At 41.2% G+C, this 27,094-nt stretch overlaps 1 protein-coding gene across 5 annotated transcripts in view; it reads right to left on the reverse strand.

The window, feature by feature from the left end:
- Positions 1 to 27,094, reverse strand: part of TTBK2 (tau tubulin kinase 2) — a 134,035-nt gene that overhangs the window by 7,769 nt on the left and 99,172 nt on the right. For all 5 annotated transcript variants that reach the window (XM_045771667.2, XM_045771673.2, XM_045771688.2 and 2 more), the window contains 4 exons: positions 20,675 to 20,891; positions 16,619 to 16,830; positions 14,064 to 14,652; positions 2,578 to 3,836 (listed from right to left, as the gene is read on the reverse strand). In XM_045771667.2, the coding sequence (XP_045627623.2) occupies positions 2,578 to 3,836; positions 14,064 to 14,652; positions 16,619 to 16,830; positions 20,675 to 20,891 (2,277 nt within the window). The remainder of the gene's footprint in view (positions 1 to 2,577; positions 3,837 to 14,063; positions 14,653 to 16,618; positions 16,831 to 20,674; positions 20,892 to 27,094) is intronic.

The following is a 27,094-nucleotide window of genomic DNA, read 5'->3' on the forward strand; positions in this document are numbered from 1 at the left end:
GCAGTGAAATTACTGGATTGTACGGTAGTTCTACTTTTCATTTTTTGAGGGGATTCCACACTGTTTTCCGTCGTTGCTGCATCAGTCACACCCTCACCAGCAGTACACGTGACCTCTCCTAGCGTTTAATGGGAATGCTGTCTACCTCCCAGGATTACTAGCAGCCAAGAACAGTGGCCCAAGTAAAGTATTTAGCCGGCTGGCTGCCATTCAGAAGGACTTAAATGTTGTTAGTCTTTTTCCTCCTATGGCACGTTTTTTCTTCTTTTTCCTCTTTTTTTAAAAGCTTTTATTTATTTATTTACGTAATCTGTATACCCAACATGGGGCTCGAACTCACGACCCCAAGATGAAGAGTCGCACACTTCCGACTGAGCCAGCCAGGCACCCTGGCATGTTTGTTCTTCTAATTTTAGGATCAACTTAATGAAACGTCTCTAGCGTGTCAGTAAATGAGAAAGAGAGTAAACCATTTGTTGAAGGCTCCCATGACAGAAATTTGGCACGTGCGTATGCAAACATTAGGCCCCACAACACGAAGTGTACTCACAACAGCAGGAACTACAGATCAAAGTATATTTCAACCTCACTGAACACTTTGCAAAAGGAAAGCGTAGTCACTGGTTTCTCTGGGCCTCAGTTTCTGTCCCTGACAATAGTCTGAGATTCAAGAGAGCTGGGTTTGGAGACTGACGCATCTCGCAACTGAGCTTGGGCCTTAGAATTCTAAATCTAGAGAATATTCGTATATCAGTGTCTCCTCTGACCTAAATGTCTGTCTTGGCCTAAAAATCCATTCAGTTAAAGAATTTAAATCTCAAACTGCTGGGGCGCCTGGGTGGCTCAGTTGGTTAAGCGTCTGCCTTCAGCTCAGGTCATGATCCTGGAGACCTGGGATCGAGCCCCGTGTCGGGCTCTGTGCTCAGCGGGGGAGCCTGCTTCTCAATCTCCCTCTGCCGCTCCCCACTCATGCTCACTCGCTCTCTCTCAAATAAATGAAAAAACCCCAAAACTTCAAACTGCTGCCATGCCACTCCTTATAGAAGCAAGTGGAAGAAGAACTTCCGAGGCTGTATTAGCACCTCAGGATGCAGGGGCATAAACAGCCATCATCACCATCACGGGTCAGCAACAAGCTACTGATTTTTTTCTCTGAATTTTCTCTCCTCCTCCTTTCCCACCATCTACTTATTCTGACACGATGAAGCTCATTCCGGTTAAGCCTACCATGGATGTTATAGTAAAATGTGAAGAATGCAATGTGATTTCCTCCTGTGCCAGGACCTACGTGGGAAAGTTGAGTGACCCCTGAGTTCCCAGATGAGGTCCAGGCTGGTCAGTTCTGTAACATCTGACACAATGCCACATGCTTGGTTACCAAGTGCTACGTTTAAGGGACACGTAAAGCACGAAGTAATAAATGATAATCAGGATTTGTTCGCTGTAGCCCAAAGCAGCCCAAGCCACAGATGACACCATCTGTTAAGTGCAGACGACAAGCAGAAGGAAGAGGGGAAGTGTGGCGTTCATGGAATCACCTTTCTAAAATGTCTCAAATGACTGCTGTTTACTCATCGCCCTTCTTCTGTGGAAGTCTAGTCCCACTGGCACTTCAAATCCAATGTTTAGTTACCCTTGAACCTGAAACCCTATGCAACTTACCTTAGCTAAGGGGAGCAAGTTCTGCTGGGTAATGAGAGAGATAGAATCTCACTTTAATACACTTCAGAATCCATAACAATAATCCATATTGTTGTACTATCTAGAACAGGCTATAGTCTTCAAGTATTCTGATTTCCACCTGGTTTTTGTTCAAAGGCCTTCCTTTTTCTCATTCTTCTCCAAGGGTTGAGACCATTCTAGTCTGTGGAATGAGTAATGGCTCTCCAAGGAAAGCACTCTTAACTGGTTTATGTTTCCCCTCTTCTCTAAAATGTAACCACCCTATGGTCAACTATACGTAAGAATACTTCAGTAAACAAGTATACCACATAGTAAATACTGAAGTAATACTTTTATTATGTAGGGCTGTGTGTATCATCAGACCTAGGGAAACTGCCTACAGGGTTTTTGTGTTTAATTCATTATAATCAGATAAACAGCACTGTGACCAGGACCCATTCATCAAATTACAGACACAGTCTTTTTCACTACAATTGGACATCATAATGCCATCTCTTATAATGGGATTCTGACTAGAAAAAACTGGAAAATTATTGAGTACCTAGTGAAAATGCACTAGAAGAGTCCATCGTAGTGCATGCTGATCAAGCCCCGCACAAAGCTCTGCATGTATGCGACCGTACTTGACCCTCCCCAGACCACGAGGCGTCCGTAAAATCTGTTTTATGGATGCGGAAACCAAGGGTCATACTGCTAGGAAGTGGGAGAGCTAAGAATTAACTTGGATCAGTATGACCCCTTCTTCTACACTGGGCTATAAGGCTTGGGAAAGGTAGGGAAGGAAACAGATAATCAGAAGCAGGCAACAGAGAAATGAAACCACTGATGTAACATAATCAAACAGACACAGAAAGAAAACTACACACCTAACACAGTAAGAACACAGAGCCTTACCTGGCTTCCACCCCAGGCCTCGTGGGCGGCTTTCCCGGCGGTGGCCGAGGCAAGAACTGGGCTGACGTTGCACTACTGACTTGGTCTGTGTTGACCCATGAAACTGGCCTTGGGATTTTGCTCTTTCTGGACTGAGAGATGATGGGTGACAGAAAGCTGTCTTCGGCTGATCTGCTCAGGTGTGAGTCTACAGCCAGTCTTGAGAAGGGAGCAAAGACTTCCTCCTCAGAAAAGGGAGCAGGAACTGTGGCTAGTCTCTCCTCCAGCAATTTATCAGAGGCACTTGAGAGGTCCCCAAGGAAAGACTTGAGTTGCCTTTTTTCCACCAGAAGCCTGACGAGGTCTGGCTGATAAGCTTTCTTTTGGAGGAGCTTTTCTTTTGCGGAGACTGGAGAGGATGATTCAAAAGTAGAGTCTATCTCTTGTGCTAGAACAGGGATTCGGCTGTGTCTAGTTACAAACGATGACCTAACCACGTCCTTCCGGGATGGTGGACAATGGTCACTCTCGGAAACACAATGAAATAATTCTCCATTTCTAGGGGCCATTTTCTCTCTCTTACCCTCTTGGTGCAAAAAAGTAGACAGGTCTCCCTGCTGACCTGGCAAGTCTTCACTTCTGATGTCGTCATCCTTAGATAGCTTACATTTTTGCATTGCTGCCACCTGACTTATCTGTCCTTCAACATGTGGGTCAATGACTCGTGAAGAAACTGCCAGAAGCTTCCCTATCTCATGAGTTTTGTCTTGATTTGGCACTACACTAAAAGTCTGTGTCTTCGTCACATCAAGAGGTTCAGTAGTAGCGGAGTGACCCCTCTCCACAGTTACCAAGTCTCCTGGAAGGGAGGCGATCTCGATATAATGCTGCCCTTTACTTAACTTCTCATCTTCATTATCGGACCCTACAAGATTGCTTTTCTCTTCGGTTTCCCTAGGGAGACTCTCAAATTCTCTCTCAGCCAGTCTGTTATGGTCAGGAAGGTCTTTTGGTCCCAGGTCTTGAGATTTGTCCCACTCTCTAATGTTGGGTAACAAGTCATGACCAATATGACCTATCTGAAGCCCCAGGTCTGTTCTGCTTCCTCCACTAGGAGGTTCGCCCTCTGTCACAACGAGGCCAGAGAAGTTCTCCCTTGGAGAGTAAAGTTCCACAGTGGGTTCCACAGGCTGAAGGTCTTTCTTCTCTGGCTGTTGACCATAGTGAAAGCTTCCCGAAGTTGACTGTGTGGATGCCACAGAGGGTCTAGGAATTGTAATCTGGAGAGACAGGAGGAAAAAATATTATGTAGACTGTGGAATATAAAGAAGAGGCATGATTCGAAATTTCACACTTCCAATTCTAATTTATAAGAGGAACACAGATGTTGACCAGGTCTGCCCAACTCATATTTAATATGAACAACTCTGAATCAATGTGCATGACACTCAAGCCCTCCTACCCAGGAGCTGTACAAAACAGTCTCCCTCTAGGCTCATCCCTGCCTTTTCTTTAGCCTGCTCTGTGCCCTGGAAGACTGACTTCTACAGACTGCATGGCCCAGGCTCCCTTGGCTTCTGATTTCTGGCTGGGTTTGCTCAAGGGGCAGCACCAACAGAGCATCAGACTTGGAGGAGAGAAAGGTAGGTCTGGGTACTATTAATATTTTTTAAAAGATTTTATTTATTTATGAGACAGACAGGGAGAGAGGAGGAGGAGCAGCGGGAGAAGGACAAGCAGACTCCGTGCTGAGTGGGGAGACTGACATGGGGCTCAATCTCAGGACCCTGAGATCATGACCTGAGCCAAAATCAAGAGTCAGATGCTCAACCGACTGCACCACCCAGGCGCTCCAAGGTCTGGGTGTTAATTCTCTCTGCTTGCTGCCCAAGGGACGGAAGCTTGGGTGGTGGCTACATTCTACCACTTTCGGCCACAGCCACTATCACATGGCCCTTCTCCCAGCTTTTGCTCCTTCTTCCTCCTCTTATAGGACTCAAGATAGAAATGGCTCCCTCCACTGATGGTCCTGTTAGTTCTCTTAACTCTTCCCACACATCTGTAAAAAGCTCTTTTCGGTACATTCTCTCCAAGTTCCCTCGAGCGTGCCAGCGATTTTCTGCCAGAATGCAGACACAGGATTATAGGGAAAAATTACTGGTAAACTATTGTACATTTAAAAACTCCAGATTTACATGCATTTTGTTTCCCCTAACTCCTGTCAGTCAAACAATGTTAGGAATATTTTATCTTCCTATAAGCAAAGACATACAAAGATGTTTCCTAATGTTTCATTATCTTTAATTTTTTAAGGTCAAGCCTATGATAAATTCTTCTACCATCCTTCCACTGAGGTCATTTCAATTCTATGTGAATGAGATTCAATGTCTAAGAACAATGTCCTATCTTAAGACTCCTAAAGTTTCTACATTTTCACACGTGTTGAAAGTAACATGTGAGAAAACAAAAGCGACATGTAAGGAGGCAGCGAATGTCAACCATACAAACCGGTATGGAAAAAAAGCCTTTCTGAGAAATGAAAGAAGTCAAATTACTTAATGAAGCCAATTTAGTTCTAGGAAAACTATGGAAATTGGTCTGAATTCAAAGCAAAATGAATTTGGAACTGTCATGGGAGATTGTGCTTAGACCCCATCTTAGTCCCTAGACATCGGCGTTGTTCCAGAGGCAGAGAAACTGTCTGGCGCTGTCTCTCTGTGTGTCAGGGATACAATGAGGTTTAAGAATGTGTGAAGCCTGTCCTGAGCCCAGCCCAGGGAAAACACCCAACCAATGTCCTGAACAGCTCCTGAACAGAACTAGTACCCTGAGGGCCCGGCAGATTAACTGAACGAAGACAGGCTGTTTGGGTCCAGATGTGGATTCTCACAAGCCCAGACCTATAATGACCTCCGGGAAAAGGGAGGAAGTTCCAGCGGCACTGCTCCCTTCGGGAAGTCACCTCACACTTGCATCTCCTTCACCATTCTAAAATATACTCAGGCAGATGGCAATTTTCTAGTATACTTTAGAAATCATATTGAAACCTAAAATGTATAGTTACTTACTATTCAAAATGCAATTTTTAAGACCTGAGAGTGATGGTGATAAGAAAGTCAAGTAAGAAGTTATAAAAATGCCAAATAACAAGGGAACTGACTCTCTACCTACACTGAAAATAAACCAACAGTCACTTCATTATCACATGTAATTCCAAAAACACCAGCCCAAATAAACTCAGCAGTGTTCACAAAAATAACAGTCCACTGCTCTTTTGAGATTGGAGCGAGGGAATCCATACACTTCTGAGCTTAACTCATCTAAGATTCAGGATATAAAAGGATGTGTGTGTGTAGTATGAAAAATGGGGTGACAATCTTGTATACAGAAAAGATACAGGAACCACCAGACAGGAGAATCTATTTTCTTGAAAAAGATTCTGAGCAATTACAAGAAACCGCATAAAATACTCTCATATAATATTTCTATAGCACTTTAAATTTCTAAAGTATTCCTAAACCCATTTTTACTAATTCCATCTTATATCTGCCCTAGATTTTAATTGGGTGCTATTATTTTTTTTTAAAGATTTTATTTATTTGAGTTTGAGAGAGAGAGAGAGCATGTGCACAAGCAGGGGGAGCAGCAGGCAGAGGGAGCAGTAGGCTCCCTGCCGAGCAAGGAGCCCAATGCAGGGCTCGATCCCAGGACCCTGAGATCATGACCTGGCCCGAAGGCAGCCACCTACCCGAGAGAGCCACCCAGGTGCCCTTAATTGGGTGCTATTATTTACACAAATTTCACAAATGAGAAAAAGTCAGGGATAGGACTTAAGGATTTTGAAAATCATGCACAGCATAGCACAGCCTGCTGACATGCACTATACTCAAATGAAGTCTGAGAAGGAGTCTGCAAACATTATGTGGCAAGATAAAAGGAGAAAAACCAAAGATCAATAACTAAATGTAGAAAAAGGAAGACTCATTCTAAGTATAGCTGAAAACAACTTCCTTAACCGTAGACTGTAAGACACAAAAGCAATTCCCATACTTAGGACACTTTACAAACGGACTAAATCAATGATGTGCCAGTAAGCCACATGCATCTCTCATACCTTTAATTTCTGTAATTTACAAACATCTCTTTAAGGCATGAATTCGCTCATGTCCTTTCTTCTGTTCTCTAACTGTATAACACCTTTTAACAGAACTAGAAAATGACCTCGGTATTTTCCATTTCTTTAATATTAGTTTTACCAATACCTACTACTCTGTGTCACTAACATCAGTCTCATCACTGTTCAGTTCAGATAAAGCGGTCTCATTACTTATAGTTACCCCATGTTTACAACTGGCCAGATAGCAAGAGACAATAAACTGTAAACTATTATTTATATGTAACTTATAAATAATTACCCTTTAACTTTCATCTCATTCAAGGATTGTAATGTTATTAAGATAATAAAAACTTTGGGGAATTCACATTCATACCAGATAGCCTCTCTTCCAAATAAAAGGTATGTGATATATGAAATATCTCGATCTCATTTTGGTTTTTTGACAATTTATGAGATATTGGTAGGAGAATAATTTATTGGTTCCTAGTATTGCCAAGAATAACAGAGTTATATAAACGCATTCCTGGTCTAAAAAAACTTAAATTTTAAACATTCACATTTCTTTGGGCCATTCGAAATCCCCAAAGACTTTGTTTGTTTAAAGCATCTTCATATGATGCTTTATACAAGTGTTGAAAATTATGAATAAAACTAAAATACTATAATTGAACCATGTTTTTAATGTATCAAATTTTGATTTCTAGAAAGAGAGTGCACAGCAATGATCACATTGAGTAATAAGAGGCCCCACATGCTAACAGAATGTCCCACGCGCTCACTCTTTACCCCTGTTGCTACTCTGACCACAGTTACGCTGGTTACTGTTGTTGCTGCCGCTGTGGTATGACTTGGCAGATGGATGGGGGCGCCGGCGGGAGGAGGAATGGAGCAGGCAGCAGTCTGCTACACGGGTGGGGAAAACTGAAAACCTGAAGCCTCAAGACCTAAGTAAACAGAAAGTAGAAGTTGCTTTTTCCCTTCCCTGTTATCCCATCTTCAGAGACCGTCACTCATCACTAACAGTCACAGTGTAGTTAGTGGGATTGGAAACTCTCAGAATTTTGCGGGGGTACTAAAAATCACAAGCAATCTACAATTCACACCCACAGATTAGAAGTCACAGAAAAGACAGACGGAAATAAAAATATTTTTGGCTGGCCTGCGATTACACATCACATACGTGACTACTGGATTTCGCGGTCCCTTTTCAAGCCCCTTCACACGCAATACTGGAAGACACTTCAGGTTTGAATCTAGCTCAACTATTCCCAACTTCCATAACCTACAGATTTCTATCACAGCATTTCTAACACTTAAATCGTTTCCCTTCACTAGCCTGAAGACCCTTGAAAGCAGTAAGGAGACTCCCCGGGCTTTGGGTTCTTTGATGCCTGGTGCAGCGTCTGACACATGGCAAACACCTGACAATTGTTGAACACGTGCCTGAACCAATCACTGGATGCTTGGGTCCCTTCCATGAAGCCTCTCCCAAGTGACAGTCCGGTCTATTATTTGAACACTTCACAAATGGGCTTTCTTTACTTTCCAATCAGACCTTCCTATTTCTGGTCTTTTCTGTTCACAGATTGAATTACACTATCATAGATCATTTCAGAGATGTAATCGCATACAAACAAAATTTTTCTATCATTACAATGACCAAATTTTCCGGATCAAAAACAGGTATCCATGAAACAGTGTGGAGTTCCCTTAAAAAGTTAAAAATTGAGCTACCCTATGATCCAGCCATTGCACTACTGGGTATTTACCCCAAAGATACAGACGTAGTGAAGAGAAGGGCCATATGCACCCCAATGTTCATAGCAGCAATGTCCACAATAGCTAAATCGTGGAAGGAGCCGAGATGCCCTTCAACAGATGACTGATTAAGAAGTTGTGGTCCATATATACAATGCAATATTACTCAGCTATCAGAAAGAACGAGTTCTCAACATTTGCTACAACATGGAAGGCACTGGAGGAGATAATGCTAAGTGAAATAAGTCAAGCAGAGAAAGACAACTATCATATGATTTCTCTCATCTATGGAACATAAGAACTAGGATGATCGGAAGGGGAAGAAAGGGATAAAGAAAGGGGGGGTAATCAGAAGGGGGAATGAAGAATGAGAGACTATGGACTATGAGAAACAAACTGAGGGCCTCAGAGGGGAGGAGGGTGGGGGAATGGGATAGACTGGTGATGGGCAGTAAGGAGGGCACATACTGCATGGTGCACTGGGTGTTATACACAACTAATGAATCATCGAACCTTACATCGGAAACCGGGGATGTACTGTATGGTGACTAACATAATATAATTAAAAAATCATTAAAAAAAAAAAACAGGTATCCATGGTCAGACAGAGGACATGTGGCCACTCCCCAGTCAAGGTACACGCAGTCAATGCAGATTTCTCCTGCAAAATCCATTTCAAGTTAATAGGCGCAATTATTCCAGAAAGTCTTTACCTTTTCACATGATTAAAGTATATTATTAATACCTTACATGGATCATTCCTTTTTTCAGTGGAAGCTCTCAGTAGCTCCATGAGCTTCCATATAGTCCCTCTAGTTTATACAAGGGCTCCAAACAGTCAGTGGAACACATTTCATTGGAAAGCCACATGAAACTACTATTTCAAATAAGCTGTACCACTAAAATGTCTCCCAAGTTCTCACTGCAATTTTCACCGTTCAATCTCTCATCTATTTGCTTGGATTAATGCCAAAGCCTCCTCACTGGCTGCTGCCCCAGCCCATCTTCCCCCACTCGGCTCCCAAACGGCATGTTATTCCCCTCCCTCGATCTTGGCAGTTTCTTGTCCCACAGCGCACACATCTCAGCAGAGCAGGCCAATGCCCTTTATCACCTTACCTTCTGTAGCTCATCTTCAGCCTTTTTCCTTTGTCCTAAGGAAAGGGCACTTAGATTCGGGACCACTTATTTAAATACTCTGAACACTGTTGCTTTAAGCCTCTGTGTCTCTGCACGTGCTGTGTTCCTTGCCTGACACCCCTGCATCTCTCTCCAGCAAACTAATTCATCCTTCAGAGTCCTCTTACTTTTGAAGTGCACCTTAATCTTCCCAGAAAAAGATTTTTAATTTTTATTTCCTCCCCAATTATGAAAGTAGTATATTTTCAAAATTTCAGTTTTCATGGTAAAAAAAAAAATTTAGAAGTTTCAACAATAAAAACCCCCAATATCGCACTCCTAGGTCCTAGGCAGACCCGTGTTCATCCTCATTTGTGTACCCAGCTCCACCAGAATCACTTTGTGTTGTTTAAGGTAACTGTTAGACATACGCCTTCGGTGCCACCCTGGTAGGGTGGTACCAACCGATGATCCTGGGGGTATAGTAAAGCCTGGAACTTAGGAGACACTGAATAGAACTGAAGGAATGAAAAGAACAGAATTAAGGCAATACAATCACTGCTGATCTGATTTTTGCAGGACTGGTATTGGTACTCCTGTAAACAGAGTTTGAGGAATCCTCTTAATAGGTGCTGACTACCGGACAGATCACACAAAAAGTTACGTGACTCCCTTTCTTTCTGTCCTGCTCCCAATGTGTGCATTGTTGCATACTCCCTTTCTCCTTCTCAATGTCTAAGAAACAAGCCAATGAGAAAATTCCTTCAGTATGTTGATAATCCCCTGGTGTGAGGAACAGAACAGAGAGTCTACTCCACTAGCCATCTGCCTCTTTACAGACCATCTCACTGTCCCATGGCTTGGTGTCATCAGTGCAAAAAACGAGAACATTCCCTCCGCTTGCTCCACACGGCTGTTGTTAGGATCAAATATGAAAGTACTCAATGAAATGGAAATGTAAGATGATAGGGTAGCCAGTCTCTAAACGGTCCCCAGGGACCTCTGCCTCCTGGTATTCATCCCCTTGCACAGTCCCTCCCGCACTGTAGCAGAGCTGGTCTGAGTGACCAACGGAATACAACAGAAGTGCTGCTATGCCGCTTCTGACATTAGGTTATGAAAGAAACTACGGCTTCCATCATGGTGGAGGCTTATTCACGCTACCACCACACCCCACCCCCATCTCTGTCTCTTCCTCTCCTCACTCTCTGGGAAAGCCAGCTGCCGTGTCAAGAATGGAGAGGCCCACGCGGTGAGGAACCGAAGCCTCTGGCCAACAGCTACTGAGGAACCGAGGCCTGCCAACAGCCACTGAGTGTGCCTGGAAGTGGATCTTCCCACCCCGGTTGAACCTTACAATGATTTCAATCCTGGCTGACGGCTTGACAGCAACCTCATGAGAGACCCTGAGCCAGAACCATCAGATTGAGCCGCTCCTGCATTTCTAACCCTCAGAAACAGGGTGAAGTAACTGTGTTGTTTAAAGCTGCTACATTTGGGGTAATTTGTTACACAGCAACAGGTAACGTTTTGGTGGTATTTTTATTCCCCAGTCACATTTATCGTGCTTCCACAGGTACCATTCAAGGGAAGCGCGGGCTTTCTAAATGACCATCTAGAACCAAGAGACCACGTGGTACAATCTGCCTTGACACTTGGTAAGAAAAGCCTCTTCCACTTCTACACTACTTTTCAAATCCAACCTTCTCCCTACCAACAGTGACTACCCAATGTCACATAAAACTGGTCACCTTCTTCCCTACAGATCCCTCCATTCTGGACCAGTAGTTGGACTTCTTTTGGAAGCAGTTCATTTTCTCTTCTTTTTCTTCTCTACCCTTGTTCATTTATGCTAGCTTAATTCTGTCTCTTCATTTTCCAATCCAAACATACTTTCATATTTCTCCTGTAAGCCAAAGGTTGGTCTTATTTACTCCCTGTAAATCCATGTTGTTTAGCCAATTTCAACACTGTTTACCCAAGGAAAAAAATTTAATTTCCAACACAGCCCCAAACCAATTTCTTTCCAATCTAGCAAATTTATCCATCTTTCAAAATAAATGATCTAGAAAGTTTACACATGCTATTTGATAACCAGCGGTTTCATGTGCAGGGATACGGGAAGTCCTAACGAAGGCTCATAAATCCGCACTAAGAAAGAGAACTAGAGGGTGCTAGCATTCTCATTGGTTAGTTTATTATGCCAACTATGCCTGCAATATAGATAAACTTTTGCTTTGCCCATTTTTATAGTTCTTACATATTTTAAGACATCAGTATACCTTCCCTTCGTAAAAGAGAAACAAGCCTGAGTGAAAAAGATAAGAACTAACAAAGTGTTTCCCATCAGAATTTGTCTTAATTTAAAATATTCCGATAGCCCAGTAATATGGTTTAGCATATCATCCAAGCTAGAACATAAAATCAGAGTTGCAAGAGATATGGAGAGGCTAACTGGCAGTACTCCCTACATAATATGTCTGTAGTAAATGAGGGGGATATTATAATGTTTGCTTTGCAAAAGTAAACTCTGAATTTAAGTAAGAAGAGAATCAAGATAAATATATTTTTAAGCTAATCCCCACCCAAGGGAAGGAAATGGTAGGTTTATTACCTTAGATATAAGTATACACGTGATGTAGCTGTTATTTCTTTAGAGACCTTCAGTTAAGAAAAATGCTTTTATTTAAAGATATCTGAAAATAAGGTCAAACTTAGAGTATCAAATATATGAATACAAGTCTTTCAATAACTTGACAGAGAAAATGCTGCAGACAGTGTAAGAGAACCATGAGAACAATCTTTGTGGATAAAACACTACTGTGGGAGAAGGCAAAAAATACGAGAAGCGGAGCCAAGGCTTTAGAAAGCCTCTTTGAAGGGAAGCGCACCAGAATGCGGTGAGAAAAATGCCTGAGTGGCGGTAAGTGCACAGAGCAGAGTCGAAGAAAAGAAGAGACTGAATGTGGGAAGAGGGAAAGAAAGAAGGAAAGAGGAAAGGCGGGAGGAAAAGGGGGTAAAGGGGAAGGGAGGGAGGTGGCTGGATCTGCCTCTAGTCCACAGGTTACCAGGCACAATTTGAAAAAGGATGCTCCCCAAAGAGGAAACAGACCCAAACAAGGACCACAGTTTGGTCAGCAACGTCTGGGCTAGATTTCAGCCTCTACTTGCTCCCTTGGCTAGGCCACTTTATTCAGTGAACAACCTGTGTAACTGGAAAAGAAGAAAAGACTAACTCTGATGAAGAATGATGCAGGCATTTATTTTCCTGTGTTGAAGCCCATCTTTCCTCACTGTTTCACACCTGCATTTGGAATTATGTTCTAATAAAAAACTTTTCAGCTTGGGGAACAGTGTTGGAAGAGATGGCTTCTAGATGATTAGGGAATTTAAGGAAATCTGATACTTCCACCCATGTAAGGAGAGATGTACCTGTCCTCAGGCTGGTGCCCAAGATCTGTGCACACGGGTCCTTACTGCCTACATGTTTGGCTTTTCCGGGGCTCCTGCTGCTCACAGTCGTAAGGCATCACTGCTCACTGACAATAACAGGGTAACAGGCGTGTCCAGCTGAATGCCCAAACTGAGAGTAAAGAGGGCAGTTTCTTCAAAATGTTCCTTTGCAGAAGACCTTTATCACAACTGCTTTCAGCTACTTGTTAAGATGCAGACTCCTGCTGTATGGTGACTAATATAATATAATAAAAAATCATTTAAAAGAAAAAAAAGATGCAGACTCCTGGACTCACTCTGTCCCAAACCTATTGAAGTAGGAGTTCTGGAAGAGAGGCTGGAACTCTGTATTTTAAACAATGGACATCAAAGCTGGAAAACTACTGTTTAAGAGTAATGTAAAATATGACGAATTTCTGTGCGAAGATTACAAAAAAAGCAACAAAGAGAATCAAGCCTAGCCAAGTGTACCCTATGAAGTATAAACCACATATGCCTTCCTCACCAGATTTATAACGCAGAGATTCAAAATCTCTAGAATTAAAGTTAAAGTCATATCTAAACACATAAATAGACAGCTCTTGTGGTCTAATTACAGATGTTATTCTGAAATTAGGTTATAATGACACTTCATGTGTTGAGTTGCTATCCTGACAGGAAAGCTCACTTGTTTCAAGAAATTTCATGCTGGGGCGCCTGGGTAGCGCAGTCGTTAAAGCGTCTGCCTTCGGCTCAGGGCGTGATCCCGGCATTCCGGGATCGAGTCCCACATCGGGCTCCTCCGCTGGGAGCCTGCTTCTTCCTCTCTCACTCCCCTGCTGTGTTCCCTCTCTCACTGGCTGTCTCTCTGTCACATAAATAAATAAAATCTTTAAAAAAAAAAAAAAAAAGAAATTTCATGCTGGATGATGACTATAGAACTTAGTCCAGACATCACTCCCTATCCCCGTCTGCCAAACTTAGGCATCTGCTGAACCATCTTAGTTGATCAACTGTTCGTTCTTTTTTAACAGCACCTTGAGTGGGTAACAGCGAAAAATAATCAGAACAAATCTCTTACCGCTGTAAGGGGTCCTTCTGCTTGCGCCTCCATTGGGCTTGTGGGTGTCACTGTAATAAACTGACTAGCAGCTCCAGCCTGGAGTTCGAGCCTATCTGTATACTGTTCTGAAGCAGCAGTGGCAGGGCACTCCCCAGAAAGTGCTAAGACCACACCTGAGGGTTCTTTCTTTAATTGATCGCTTTCTGCCCAAGGACCCAGTAGGAGCTTCTCATCTTGAGGCGATTCCTCTAGGACTTGAAGTACTTCAGGCTCCTCATCAGAAGGGCTTCCAGTTGTTTTATGGCCTAAAGCCTCATTTGTCCTAAAATCTCGAAGGTCCTGCTCCTTGTCCACAATCACCCATTCTTTGGAATCAACCTCCTGTTTGCAGGAGCTCAAGTTAACTGCTATAAATCCATTGCTGGCACCGCCATCTGCCTGTTCAGGGGTGTTGGCAGAGGCAGGCTTAGAAGCATCTGGAAGATATTCTTCATCATAGTGCCAGATGTGGTCCGTACGGGACACGGTAGGAACACAAGGCTTATGAAGCAGAGCAGGGAGAACAGATTCCTTTCCTCCACTGGAATCTTTCTGCATTTTCTCCAGGCTTAAAAAAAACAGACAGAAGTTACTCAATTGCCCTAGGAAAATATTTATTACATAACCTATAAGCTCTATGCAGAACGAATATTCACATACAGATGAGGGAATAATATATAAATAAAGCATAAGGGAAGTTTCACAGGCTGATAATGTTCTTCTCCACCTGTCATAACTCGGTTTTGGAAGATGGAACCCACGGGGGAAGATGGCTCTCCCGCTGCGGGGCAGGGGAGAAGCCTAATCAGGCTGACTTATGGGAACTCTTTTTGACCTTTTCTTTGCCAATCCAATCACACTGCCCTCTGCCTTTTCTGCGGGACTGAGGCAGAACTGAGCCAAGGGGATTCTGCCTCACCAGAAGCCCTATAAAAGGAAATGAAGAAGCTAGCATAGGGAAGGAAATGGAGACTCCAGGCAAATACTTTCGTGTGTTTTGTCTTCGGAGATGTATGTAAATGTACACTCATGCGAGTAAACTCCAAAGGCAGACTGTTAAGAAGAAAAGCCCCGACGGCTGCTCAAGCTGGCCGGCCCACTACGTACACAGTGGTGCCCGGTGCGGGGGCGGGGGGGGGGGGTGGCACGGGGAAGCTTCAACATATATTGTCAGTTTGGGTGGATTAGAAGGCAATTGACACCGTATACGAATCTCTCTGCTGGCTGAGGGGCAGGCATTAATGATGTGACCATTTGGCTGTACTTGGTTCTACGAGCTGATCTCACCTTCAGGGAAGCAGTTTAAGCAGTATGTTTTTCCCTTTCCAAGTCTGTAATTAGGTGCTTCAATTCCTTCAGTGGTTTCCTCTTCATTCCAGGTTCTGGCCTGAGTTCATTACTTCTGTTTTCTCAACTCTGTCTTATTTCTCAGCTCCTCCCACAGCAGGGACTCTCTTTTTAGTTCCATTCTTTTATTAAACTAATTCTTTACCAAACTAAGCTTTTGTGCCTATTGCATTTATATAATTATTCCTAATCTTAGCCACAACTCGAAATGTTTAAGCAACTGTCCCAACTCAAATCCATCCTTTCGATTGTATCAGTGTACAGACAGAAGCTTCTATCACGTAGCTGTGAGGCTGAATCATTACCATGGACGGAAGAATACACATATATGAAGAACTGTCAAAAATGGAAGCTAGATTAGATTAGGCTGAATTATCTTTGGACACAGTAACCACCGTGTGAGCCAAATACGCAGTCCTTCTAACCTACAATTTCATTCCCAGTAGTAGCCACCAGGGATGTACATTGAAGGGTGTGTGACTATCACTAGTCATCAGCTCTTAATATTACTGTAGCCTTCTATAATTCATAAGTACACCCCAAATTCTTTTTAAAGTTTCATTTCTGTCTTCTGTTATCAAAATTTGGGGATAATGGGACTTATAAACATGAACTATAGTTATTATCTAGGTATAGTTCTCTAAAGTTCCACCTTTCCTTCTTTCTAGGAAGAATGATAAGCTTATTCATGTCTATTTTTCCTACAGTACTTACTCATAAAGGGCCTTCATTAAAGTGAATCGAATTGCCTGTCCCTTGTGTATAAAGTACTTGTTTCCCTCCTTCACATACTCCCCTCCTTCCTGTATCATACCTTCTTTATCATGTGCTCTCCAACTCTACACTGCATCTTCTCATTCCAGTAAAAGAGCTCCCTTACAAACACAGTAAGTTCAAAATGTTCATTTAACTTGTATCCGGTATCATGAAGTTAACCAGCTCCCACTGCCCAGCTCCCAAAGCCAAAGGTTATGTTACAGAACTTGTAACAATTTTATAGGAGAATTCACACTAAGAATCACAATGATAATTAAAAACATGGATGGAGATGAGAACTTGATCAAATCAGTACTACAAAAATGCAAAAATTTCTTATTTCAAAGACTATGTAATAGAAATTCATGATGATGATGATGGTAATTATATCATCTTAGTAGCTTTAAAGAAAAAGAAAAATTATTTTATACCAGGTCTCAAGAAACTTGTCCGTATCTGGCTTTGGCTCCAGTGTCAGACGTTTTTCCAGCTCAAAGCTGTGGATGGAACGTAACTTCCGCACCAATGGAATATCTCTGTCTGGCTGAGTAATCTCTGAGCGGACACGAATTGGTGAACCAAGGCTTGGAGCATTCAGAACGCCGTTTACTTGACCATGGCTGTTCTCTTCTTCAGTAGCGGCCTAAACAAAATATAAAGAAAACCATGGAAAACATTCAGGTGACTGTATGTGTAGCAATCACTGAAGTCTTTCAAAATAATATAAGCAAATGCTTGGGAGGTGTTTGCAGAAATGGGGATATTTTGGATAGTCAACGTCATTACATACTTGTTTCCTAACCCTTCATAAAATGAGTTTTCTTAATTTATTCTCAGTTCAGTATTATTTTAGTCTAAAAATGTTTACCTTAACTTTCTGTATTATGTCTAATGAGATGCTTGCAGGACTCCATTCCACTAAACTAAAATAAAATCTGGAAAGGACATTTTCTTTGAGACACCAGTGGTCTCACAAGACGTAGGATGGGTCACCAAGCCTGAACATCCCCTCTTGTTCCCTCTCTAAAAAACAAGTGAAAAACCAAACAAAAACAAGAAAATCTGGAACTAGAACAAGGAGCCGTGCAGAGCAGAAGGAGGCTGAACACGATGCAGCTCAGAGCGGTGGGGCTGCCTAAGGACAGATGCCCACAGCGGTACACTTAGCAGAGAAGTTAAACCAGTAGTGGGGTGAGAGAGGGGAGTCTGGTCTGTCTATTCTGATTAGAGACCCTCAGAAGATGCCCAACTGGTATCAAACTGGGGGTCTACTCTGGCTACCAGCAGAAGCAGATGCCAATCTTCTGTGAAGGAAGGCTTCCCAATCCCCAATTTAGGTCTACAAGACTGCCATCAATTATGACTAAAACACTATCTTTAGATAGTCAAACACACAAGAAGGCATGCCACCATGACTAAGAGCAGAAATAATAACTTTTAGAAAAACATTTAAAACTCCCTAACACAGGGGCACCGGGGTGAGAGTCAGTTAAGCGTCTGACTCTTGGTTTCAGCTCAGGTCATGATCGCAGGGTCATGAGATCCAGCCCCGAGTGGGCTCTGTGCTCAGCATGGAGCCTTCTGAGGTTTCTCTCTGCTTCTGCCTCTTCCCTCCTCTCTGTCTCTCAAATAAATAGATCTTTAAAAATAAGATCTCCCAAAGACATCAGATATTAAACTTTTTAAGATACAGAATACAGAACAGTTATGTATAAAATGTTTAAATAAGTAAAGGTCACTATCACAAAGATCAACAAGGGATTATTTGGATTTAACTGATGAATTTAATATTAAATAGTCAACAAGTTAAACATCAAATTACCCAGAAAAAGCTGAAGTTATTAATCAGTGAACTAGAAGACATAGCAAAAGAAATTACCTAGAATGAAGCACAGCAAGGAGATGAGAAATATGGAAAAAAAAAGATTAAGAAATTACATAACAATGAAAAAGCATATGTTTACCCAGAGTCCCAGGATAAGAGAACAAAAAGAATGAATTAGTGACAATATTTTGGTAGGGAATAGCTGTACATCTCCCAGAAATGATATGAAACTATGACTCAAAGATTCAGGAGACATAAGCTATCCCAAGCAGGATAAATGAAAATGTAAGCCTATGCACACTGTAGTTAAAATGCAGACCACCAAAGACAAAGAGAAAAGTAAAAAGTAACTGGGGAGCAAAGACAGAGGGCAATGTATCACCTACAAAGAACAAAAAATTAAAAGTAACAGACTTGAACTCAGAGGAAAAACAACTGTCAGTCAAAAACTCTAAATCTAGTATAAACTCTCTTTAATGAATGATCCCGGGCAACCCTCTCAGGTCCCCTCCCTCCCGGGGAGCTTTGTACTATCACCTTGCTATCATTCAATAAACCTTCCTTTGCTGCCCCCCCCCACACAAAGAATGATGCTAAAATAAATACATTTATGACTAAGTAAAAATTGAAAGAGTCTGCCCAAAAGACCTCAACTAAAGGAACTTCTAATGGAAATACTTCAGAAAGAAAGAACAAAGTCCAGGACTTCCAAAAATGCAAGGATATGATAAACATCTTTGAAAAATCCAGACAAACATCACTGATATAAAAAAAAACAACACTGGGTACCTAGGTGGCTTAGTTGGTTAAGTGTCCAACTCTTGGTTTTGGCTCAGGTCTTGATCTCAGGGTCATGAAGTCAAGCCCTATGTAGGGTTCTGCACAGAGCTTGGAGCCTACTTAAGATTTTCTCTCTCCCTCACCCTCTGCACCTTCCCCACCCCCCCTCTACCTCACAAAAAGACAAAACAACAACAAAAGCAACAACAACAACAACAACAAAACAACCAACAATACTAATAATCTGAGTAATGTTTTCGAAAAGGAAGGAATTGGGGTGCCTGGGTGGCTCAGTCAGTTAAGTGTCTGCCTTCAGCTCAGGTCATGATCTCAGGGTCCTGGGATCCTCAGCAATCCTCAGTTTGTTTCTTATAGTTGAGTCTCCTACAGTTTGCCCCCTCTCTGTTTTTATCTTATTTTATTTTTCCTTCCCTTCCTCTATGTTCATCTCTTGTGCTTCTTAAATTCCACATAACAGTGAAATCATCTGGTATTTGTCTTTCTCTGACTGACTTACTTTGCTTAGCATAATACCCTAGAACTAGAGTTCTATCCACGTCATCGCAAATGGCAAGATTTCATTCTTTCTGATGGCTGAGTAATATTCCATTGTATATATGTGCCACATCTTCTTCATCCATTCATCTGTCGATGGACATCTGGGCTCTTTCCATAGTTTGGCTATTGTGGACATTGCTGCTGTAAACATCAGGATGCATGTGCCCCTTCAAATCACTATGTTTGTATCCTTTGGATAAATAACTAGTAGTGCAATTGCTGGGTCAAAGAGTAGTTCTATTTTTAACTTTACGAGGAACCTCCATACTGTTTTCCAGAGTGGCTGTACCAGTTTGCATTCCCACAAACAGGGTAAGAGGATTCTAGAGAGGGCTTTTTCAATAGCCCGACCAAGTGCAGCATGTCACATCTATGCAAAGAATGTTTTTACAAAGTGACTCCCATGACTGAATGTATATACTGTTAATTTTTTCAATTATTCAGTTTAACATTATAGTATATATCTTCTCGGAAGATAGGCCAAGTCCTCAGAATTGATCATGGAAAATTTTTTTCAAGATACATTTCATAAAGCATGACTAGCCAACCTTCTATCAATAATGTTAGCAGGTATGAGCCCAAAGTCTCATTTTACACCTATAAATTTAGCTTCCATCCCAACTAAAACTTTATAAAATCATAAGAAGCACCAAAAGCTAACTGGTCCGTAGTTCACTGCCCTTCCATTCTCATTTATCTTCATCTTATCTTCTGTGAAAATGGAAATGACAAGGACAGTAAGATCAAAAAGAAATTTGGGGATAATCTGCCCAAGAGTACTAAAAATCAACCATTTAATTCAGAAATCTGTATCTCTCCCCATACTTACAAGTGGTACTGCTTACAATCCTAAGGAAGAAAAAATCAAGTCAATTATTCAACATGCACTTTGTCAGGTCGTGATCAGTTCGATGCTTTCCATTTCTAGCCCTCACTTCCCACCTCCACTTGAGACAATTTTCAGAATGGGTACTCCTAGTTCCACAGGTCCACACTAAAGAAGGGGCCCAGAGTCTTATCACATTATTTAGAAAGACTATTAACTTCTGACCTATAGATGTTTCTTCCTTTAGTCTCAATGTTATTTTTTTTAAATGCCTTCATCTTTTCCGCAAAATACTAGGTGAAAATTAATGTTTAGTGGCTATATCTGAGTGCTATGGACAAAATTAGCCAAGACGTTACAACCAAAAATACAGAAATCACTAGCAATACAACGGTCTATCTATTTCTCATTCAAAATTAAGAATCATGATACTTTGCAACAGAAGAAAAATATTAAGCACTTATGAAAGATACCCCTTCCTATGCAAGAAATACGCACCTTACAAATCCCAAGCTTTATCTTGTTCCTGTTGGCATCCATCTCTTCCCAGACATCCTTCTCCTGGGGACGTGGGTGTCCCAAAGATCCAGGCAATTTATCTGGTGACACACCAACAGGGATGCCATTCTCCCCATCACTAAGCTGTTCATCTGGAAATACCTCATCTGTATTTTCTCGAAGCAAGTCTCCTGGGATGGGAGTGGCATTGGCAATTCTAAAAATGTGGGGTGAAAAAAAGGTAGAACTTAGAAACATCAGAATCAAAAATGACTATGAGACTATCCTACATTTTGTTTCTGGACTTAAAAGGATCAAGTCTATACACAATTAAAAGAGTAAAACAAAACAAAAACAAAACCTCAGAAACTTGGGCCATGACAATTCTACAAAATAAAACTATTTTTTGAGTCTTAAGCAGACTCCACAGTGTGGAGCCCAATGCAGGGCTCACTCCCACAACCCTGTGATCGTGACCTGAGCCAAAATCAAGAGTCAGATGCTGAACCGACGGAGCCACCCAGGTGCTCCAAAACTTCTATTTTTGATTAGGAAAATTTTCAGGCTGATCGAAAAATACAAATTTTAATACAAGAACTCACTGATTTAAGAATCACTTTAAAAGTTAGAAATATTTGGTCTATTTTCTAATAAGTCTTTGTCAATTTTAATATTTTCTACTCTTTACCCATTTTTTTGCTGAGAGAGTAACAAAAACTATAAACAGAAACATGTCAAGTGTCATAATGACATAACCAGGTATGAGATCAGTCATATGTTCTTCGTAGTGTAAGATACATATTTGCTTCTTCATTTACAGACTTTTTACTAAGTATCTACATACTTAGGCTCCAGGGACATAAAGAGGAAAAAGGGAAATTCTTGCCCTCTGGGTGAAACCAGAAACACTGTAATTACACAGAACTGCATGAACTGACCAGGAACAAAATTAAAAAATATTAATTGACATTTATCGATATATTTCTTTCAACGTAATTTCATGTCTTATTTATATGACAGACTTCTGGCCTGTGAGGAGCCCCAGTTCTCAGTTATCACTCATTAGGTGATCAGGTCCCTGTCAGCTCTCACGTTCTACAACTCTACTTTGTACACTAGCTTGTTTTGTTTTTAAATATTGCTGACTGAACACAATATTTACCACACAGCGAAATCTTTTCTTAGAAGTGAGCTGGCATATCTAAAAGTAGGAAAAAACAGTTTTCAGTAGACTATACTGACACAGACAATCATTTTGAGTGGTAAAATAGGCATCTTCTCCGTGAACCACTCCAAGGGTTAAGAGCTACACCCTGGCCTGGGTGTCATCAGTATGTCATTTTTCAGGGACCTGTTCCGCCTGAGTGGATGACCTTTGCCACCATCTCTCCCTATTGGGTCAACAGTAGAAGATGAATCTTTTATTGATATGCTATGGGTTTAATTGAGAAAAGCACGGATAATAGCTCCCAGGAAAAAACCTTATAGCCCTGTAAAGCAGTTCTTGTAGTTCTGACACTGGGAACATACCAAAAAGGTAGTCTCATGAAAAGAAAGAAAGGAAGACAGGAGGGAGTGAGAAAGAAAGAAAGAAAGAAAGAAAGAAAGAAAGAAAGAAAGAAAGAAAGAAAGAAAGAAAGAAAGAGAGAAAGACAGACGGAGGGAGGGAGGAAGGGAGGGAGGAAAGGTAGGTTGGCCTAAAATAGTTCATATGAAAGGATTTATTATTAAAGTAATTAAAGTGCAAAACTGAAAGAAGTTCATAAATAATACCCTCACAGTTACCTTTGTGCTCATTTGACTCCTGAATGGCATATAATTTTTCTGGGAAGGAATTTCTTTCTTTCCATATCTCAAACTCCCGATTTGGATCGGAGTTATAGGAGAAGGAAGGAAATTGTAATGATGTAAGGAGTAAAAATGGGAGAATAAATGCCGAGAGGAGCCTGAGTCATGTGGAAGAGAGCCCGTGTGGGGAAGATGCGAGAGCCAGTGAGGAGCTCTAATTTTTCAGAGAAGTTCAGTATACTTTACTGACTGATGCGCTGCAATGGACACTAACATAGACGTGCTACACGGCCATCCAAATGTTTACTGGAAGAATTCCCTCTATTCCTGAGGAAAGGGAATGCAAAAGAATCAATACTTGAATTCAGGAAGGTCAGTCTACTAGCCTCACATTTCCCCCCCATTTTAATCAGTATTCTTCCAAATCTTTTTCCCTATGCCTAGCTCCTATTCTGCTTCTTTCCAACTACCCCAATTCCTTGGCATTTCCTTCTCCATTCCTGAGGAAACAAAGCACACCTCCATCTATGAACTGCTGCTATTTTTACTCTATCCTAGTTTCCCTCTTCTCTCATAGGCTACAGTCTGATACCACACACTTCAAGGGGCTCTCGCATCTTCCCCACACGAGCTCTCTTCCACATGACTCAGGCTCCTCTCGGCATTTATCCTCCCACTTTTTTAAATGTTTTTTGTATTATGTTAGTCACCATACAGTACATCCCTGGTTTCTGATGTAAAGTTCGATGATTCATTAGTTGTGTATAACACCCAGTGCACCATGCAATACGTGCCCTCCTTACTACCCATCACCGGTCTATCCCATTCCCCCATCCCTCTCCCCTCTGAAGCCCTCAGTTTGTTTCTCATAGTCCATAGTCTCTCATGCTTCATTCCCCCTTCTGATTACCCCCCCTTTCTTTATCCCTTTCTTCCCCTACCGATCATCCTAGTTCTTATGTTCCATAGAGGAGAGAAATCATATGATAATTGTCTTTCTCTGCTTGACTTATTTCACTTAGCATTATCTCCTCCAGTGCCGTCCATGTTGCAGCAAATGTTGAGAACTCGTTCTTTCTGATAGCTGAGTAATATTCCATTGTATATATGGATCACATCTTCTTAATCCAGTCATCTGCTGAAGGGCATCTTGGTTCCTTCCACGATTTAGCTATTGTGGACAATGCTGCTATGAACATTGGGGTGCATATAGTCCTTCTCTTCACTACGTCTGTATCTTTGGGGTAAATACCCAGTAGAGCAATGTCTGGGTCATAGGGTAGCTCCATTTTTAACTTTTTAAGGGACCTCCACACTGTTTTCCAGAGTGGCTGTATCAACTTGCATTCCCACCAACAATGTAGGAGGGATCCCCTTTCTCCACATCCTCTCCAGCAATTGCTGTTTCTTGCCTTGTCAATTTTTCCCATTCTAAATGGCGTTAAGGTGGTATCTTAGTGTGGTTTTGATTTGAATTTCCCTAATGGCTAGTGATTTTGAACATTTTTTCATGTGTCTGTTAGCCATTTGTATGTCATCATTGGAAAAGTGTCTGTTCATATTTTCTGCCCATTTTATGATTTGTTTATTTGTTTCTCGCGTATTGAGTTTGAGAAGTTCTTTGTAGATCTTGGACACCAGTCTTTTATCTGTAGTGTCATTTGCAAATATCTTCTCCCATTCCGTGGGCTGCCTCTTAGTTTTTTTGACTGTTTCCTTGGCTGTGCAGAAGCTTTTTATCTTGATAAAGTCCCACAAGTTCATTTTATCTTTTGTTTCTCTTGCCTTTGGAGATGTGTCCTTACTTACTATTTCCTTCCTTCTCCTATAACTCCAATCCAAATCAGGAGTTTGAGATATGGAAAGAAATTCCTTCCCAGAAAAATTTTATTACATTCATGAGTCGAATGAGTACAAAAGTATATGTGAAAGTATTATTAGCACATGGTCTGTGTTGGGTGTTTGCAGGTATAAATTACAGAAGCAGATTAAGGGGAAAGAAGTATAAAGACATGTATGGAAGAATCAGAGAGATGTCAAGAAAAGTAGGAAGAACGGACATCCTTTTCACACTCCCTTCCCCACAAACTAAGGCAAGGGTTGGCCAACTAGGGCTGTGGGCCAAATCTGACCCGCTCGCTCATTTTTGTAAATCAGGCGGTATGGCACAGAGTCCTGCTCCTTCATTCACACACTGTCTGTGGCTGCGTTAGCACTAGAAAGGCAGTGGTAGTGGTGATAGACGGCACGGGCAAAAGATATTTATCTGGCCTTTACAGATAAGATTTGCTGAAGAATCAGTATTTTAATTCACAAGTCAGCAAATTCATTCACTTCTTAAATCGTAGGTCTGTGGGCCTAATACTTTTCAGGCAGATTCACTGACGGATGCTAAAACTTGTGGGCAAAATTATGATGAAAAACAAGTTTATTCGAATCGTCTCAAAGTATCTTCCCGCAAAACACTTATTACTTACAAAGGGAAAGAGAGTAACTTCACGCTGGAGAAACCTGGCTAACATCACCCTAGCCAGATTAACAACATTGGTACCATCAGTAATAGGACATACTGACATTACGTAGCTCCTTATTTAATACCACAAATTTCCCTCTGATCTTAGTTTTAAATGTAAAAAAGAGCAGGTTGATAGGTTTCTAAGTTTCCAGAAGAAAGGGCCTTTGACATTTTTGTTTTCATTGGAAATTTCTAGTTCTTATTGCGGTGTGATCAGATAGTATAATACTTCTGCTTTATGGAACTACTTATGTGCTTTCTCGGCGACCTAATAACTGCTCATGTTTTATTATGTTCCAGAGGCACCTGAGCAGAAGGCACAAGCTCTATCATCAGGGTGCAGAGTTAAAGAAATACGCATAACATCTATCTTACTGATCGTATTTTTTGTCTATTTCTTATTCTTTCTTCACTTGATCTGTCTTGTACTGAGTTACATATTAAGAACTCCAATTACTTGTGTGTTTCTAGCTATGCCTCCCTGAATCTCCTGTAGTTGTTGCTTCCTAAATGTGACTGATGGAATTCTCGGGGATAAATATTAATAAACGCCGTACTTTGTCCCACTTGTGAACTGCAGCATTTAGCATTAAAAAGTATCCTTCCATCTTTCTAACTTTTTTTGTTTGGGCTTGAATTCTTTTTGTCTGATATCAGGATCATTAAATCTCTTCTTATGGCTCCCATTTTTCCAGTATATCTTTGTTCATCCCTTACTGAAATATTTACTAAAATACATATATAGCATATGAATTTAACTACGTAAGCCAAGCTGAAAATCTTTTTAATAGATGAGTTAAGCCCATGTATATTTATTGCTATGAATGATATGTTTGGTCTCAACTCTGACACAGATTTTGATAATTATATGTATTTTGTTATATTTGCTATATTTCTTTCTCTATAAGATGGATCTTCTTTGCACTCTCATTTCTAAACTTTTTTTCTATCTTTTTTTGGTATTTTAGGTTTGCCTGTTTGTTCTAATGGTGTACTTTGGACATATACCTTTTAAAACGCTCTTAGTCCCCTGTTATCTTATTTCACACCTTGCAACTGAGTTTCTCGGCATAAATTGGTATTGTCTTGTTTTCCTTCTTCAAGGACTTGAACGAGTGCTACCCTTCCTCTGTCTGCATTCCATTTGCACTACTTTCTCTCTAGTCCTTTTAAATGTTTTTTTTTGGGTGGGGGGAGAGGCCGGAGAGAGAATCTTAAGCAGACTCCACACCAAGTGTGGGGATGGATGCGGGGCTCGATTCAAACACCCTGAGATCATGGCCTGAGCCGAAATCAAGAGTTGGACACTTAATGGACTGAGCCACGCAGACGCCCCTCTAGCCGTTTTAAATGATTTATTTTATTTTCATTCTCTTAGGGCTTTTTTCCCTCGGACTTTATTCAGTGCACTTTATTCAATTTTCTTTTGAGTCTACTCTCCTTTGTGCACCTTATAAGACACCTTTTTCTTCCATTTCTTTCCCGACCTCCATCAACTCTCATTTCTTCCTCTCTTCTCCTTTTCCTTTTTTCCATCCCCCTCTACTTTGTGGTCTATTTCTGTTCTTAGTTTTTAAATTTCTGATTCAATGTAGTTATCCCTATCTTCAACTTCCACTTGGGGTTTTATTTTAGTTTTCTTCTTCTTCATGGCTGCTTCTCTGAGAGAATTTCCTTAGCATGAATTAGATCTTCTCTTCTGATTTTTTTAAATAACATTTTATGGATCTTTGAAATCTTTTTCTTTTTCATTTTTGTGGTATTAGAGTATTTCATGAGATTTGTAGTTTAGTTAGTGCCCTCTTGTGTCAATACAGTAAAGTCCAAACAATTTAGGGGATTTTTATTTGCTTTTATGGTCAGAAAGACACAGTATCCTCTGATTTTATAGTTCTCCTTTTTGAGGGCAGTTAAATTGTATTTCCCCTTTTGTCCTTCTGCGGTTATTGGTGTATTGCCTTCAGTTTGAAATTCATCCTTTTTGCCAGTTCTGTGAAAGTAGATCTGATCCCTTCACATAGTCTCCTTTGCCAGCTAGCACCGGAGCTTCACCAGTAGAGGGCACTGGAGAGACACTGCAGGAGGAGAGTGTTCTGCTTTGAGTTCCAGCGCGCAGC

The sequence above is a fragment of the Ursus americanus genome, chromosome 36, assembly GCF_024610735.1.
Source record: "Ursus americanus isolate L20-20 chromosome 36, mUrsAme1.1.p, whole genome shotgun sequence".
Lineage (NCBI taxonomy): Eukaryota > Metazoa > Chordata > Mammalia > Carnivora > Ursidae > Ursus > Ursus americanus.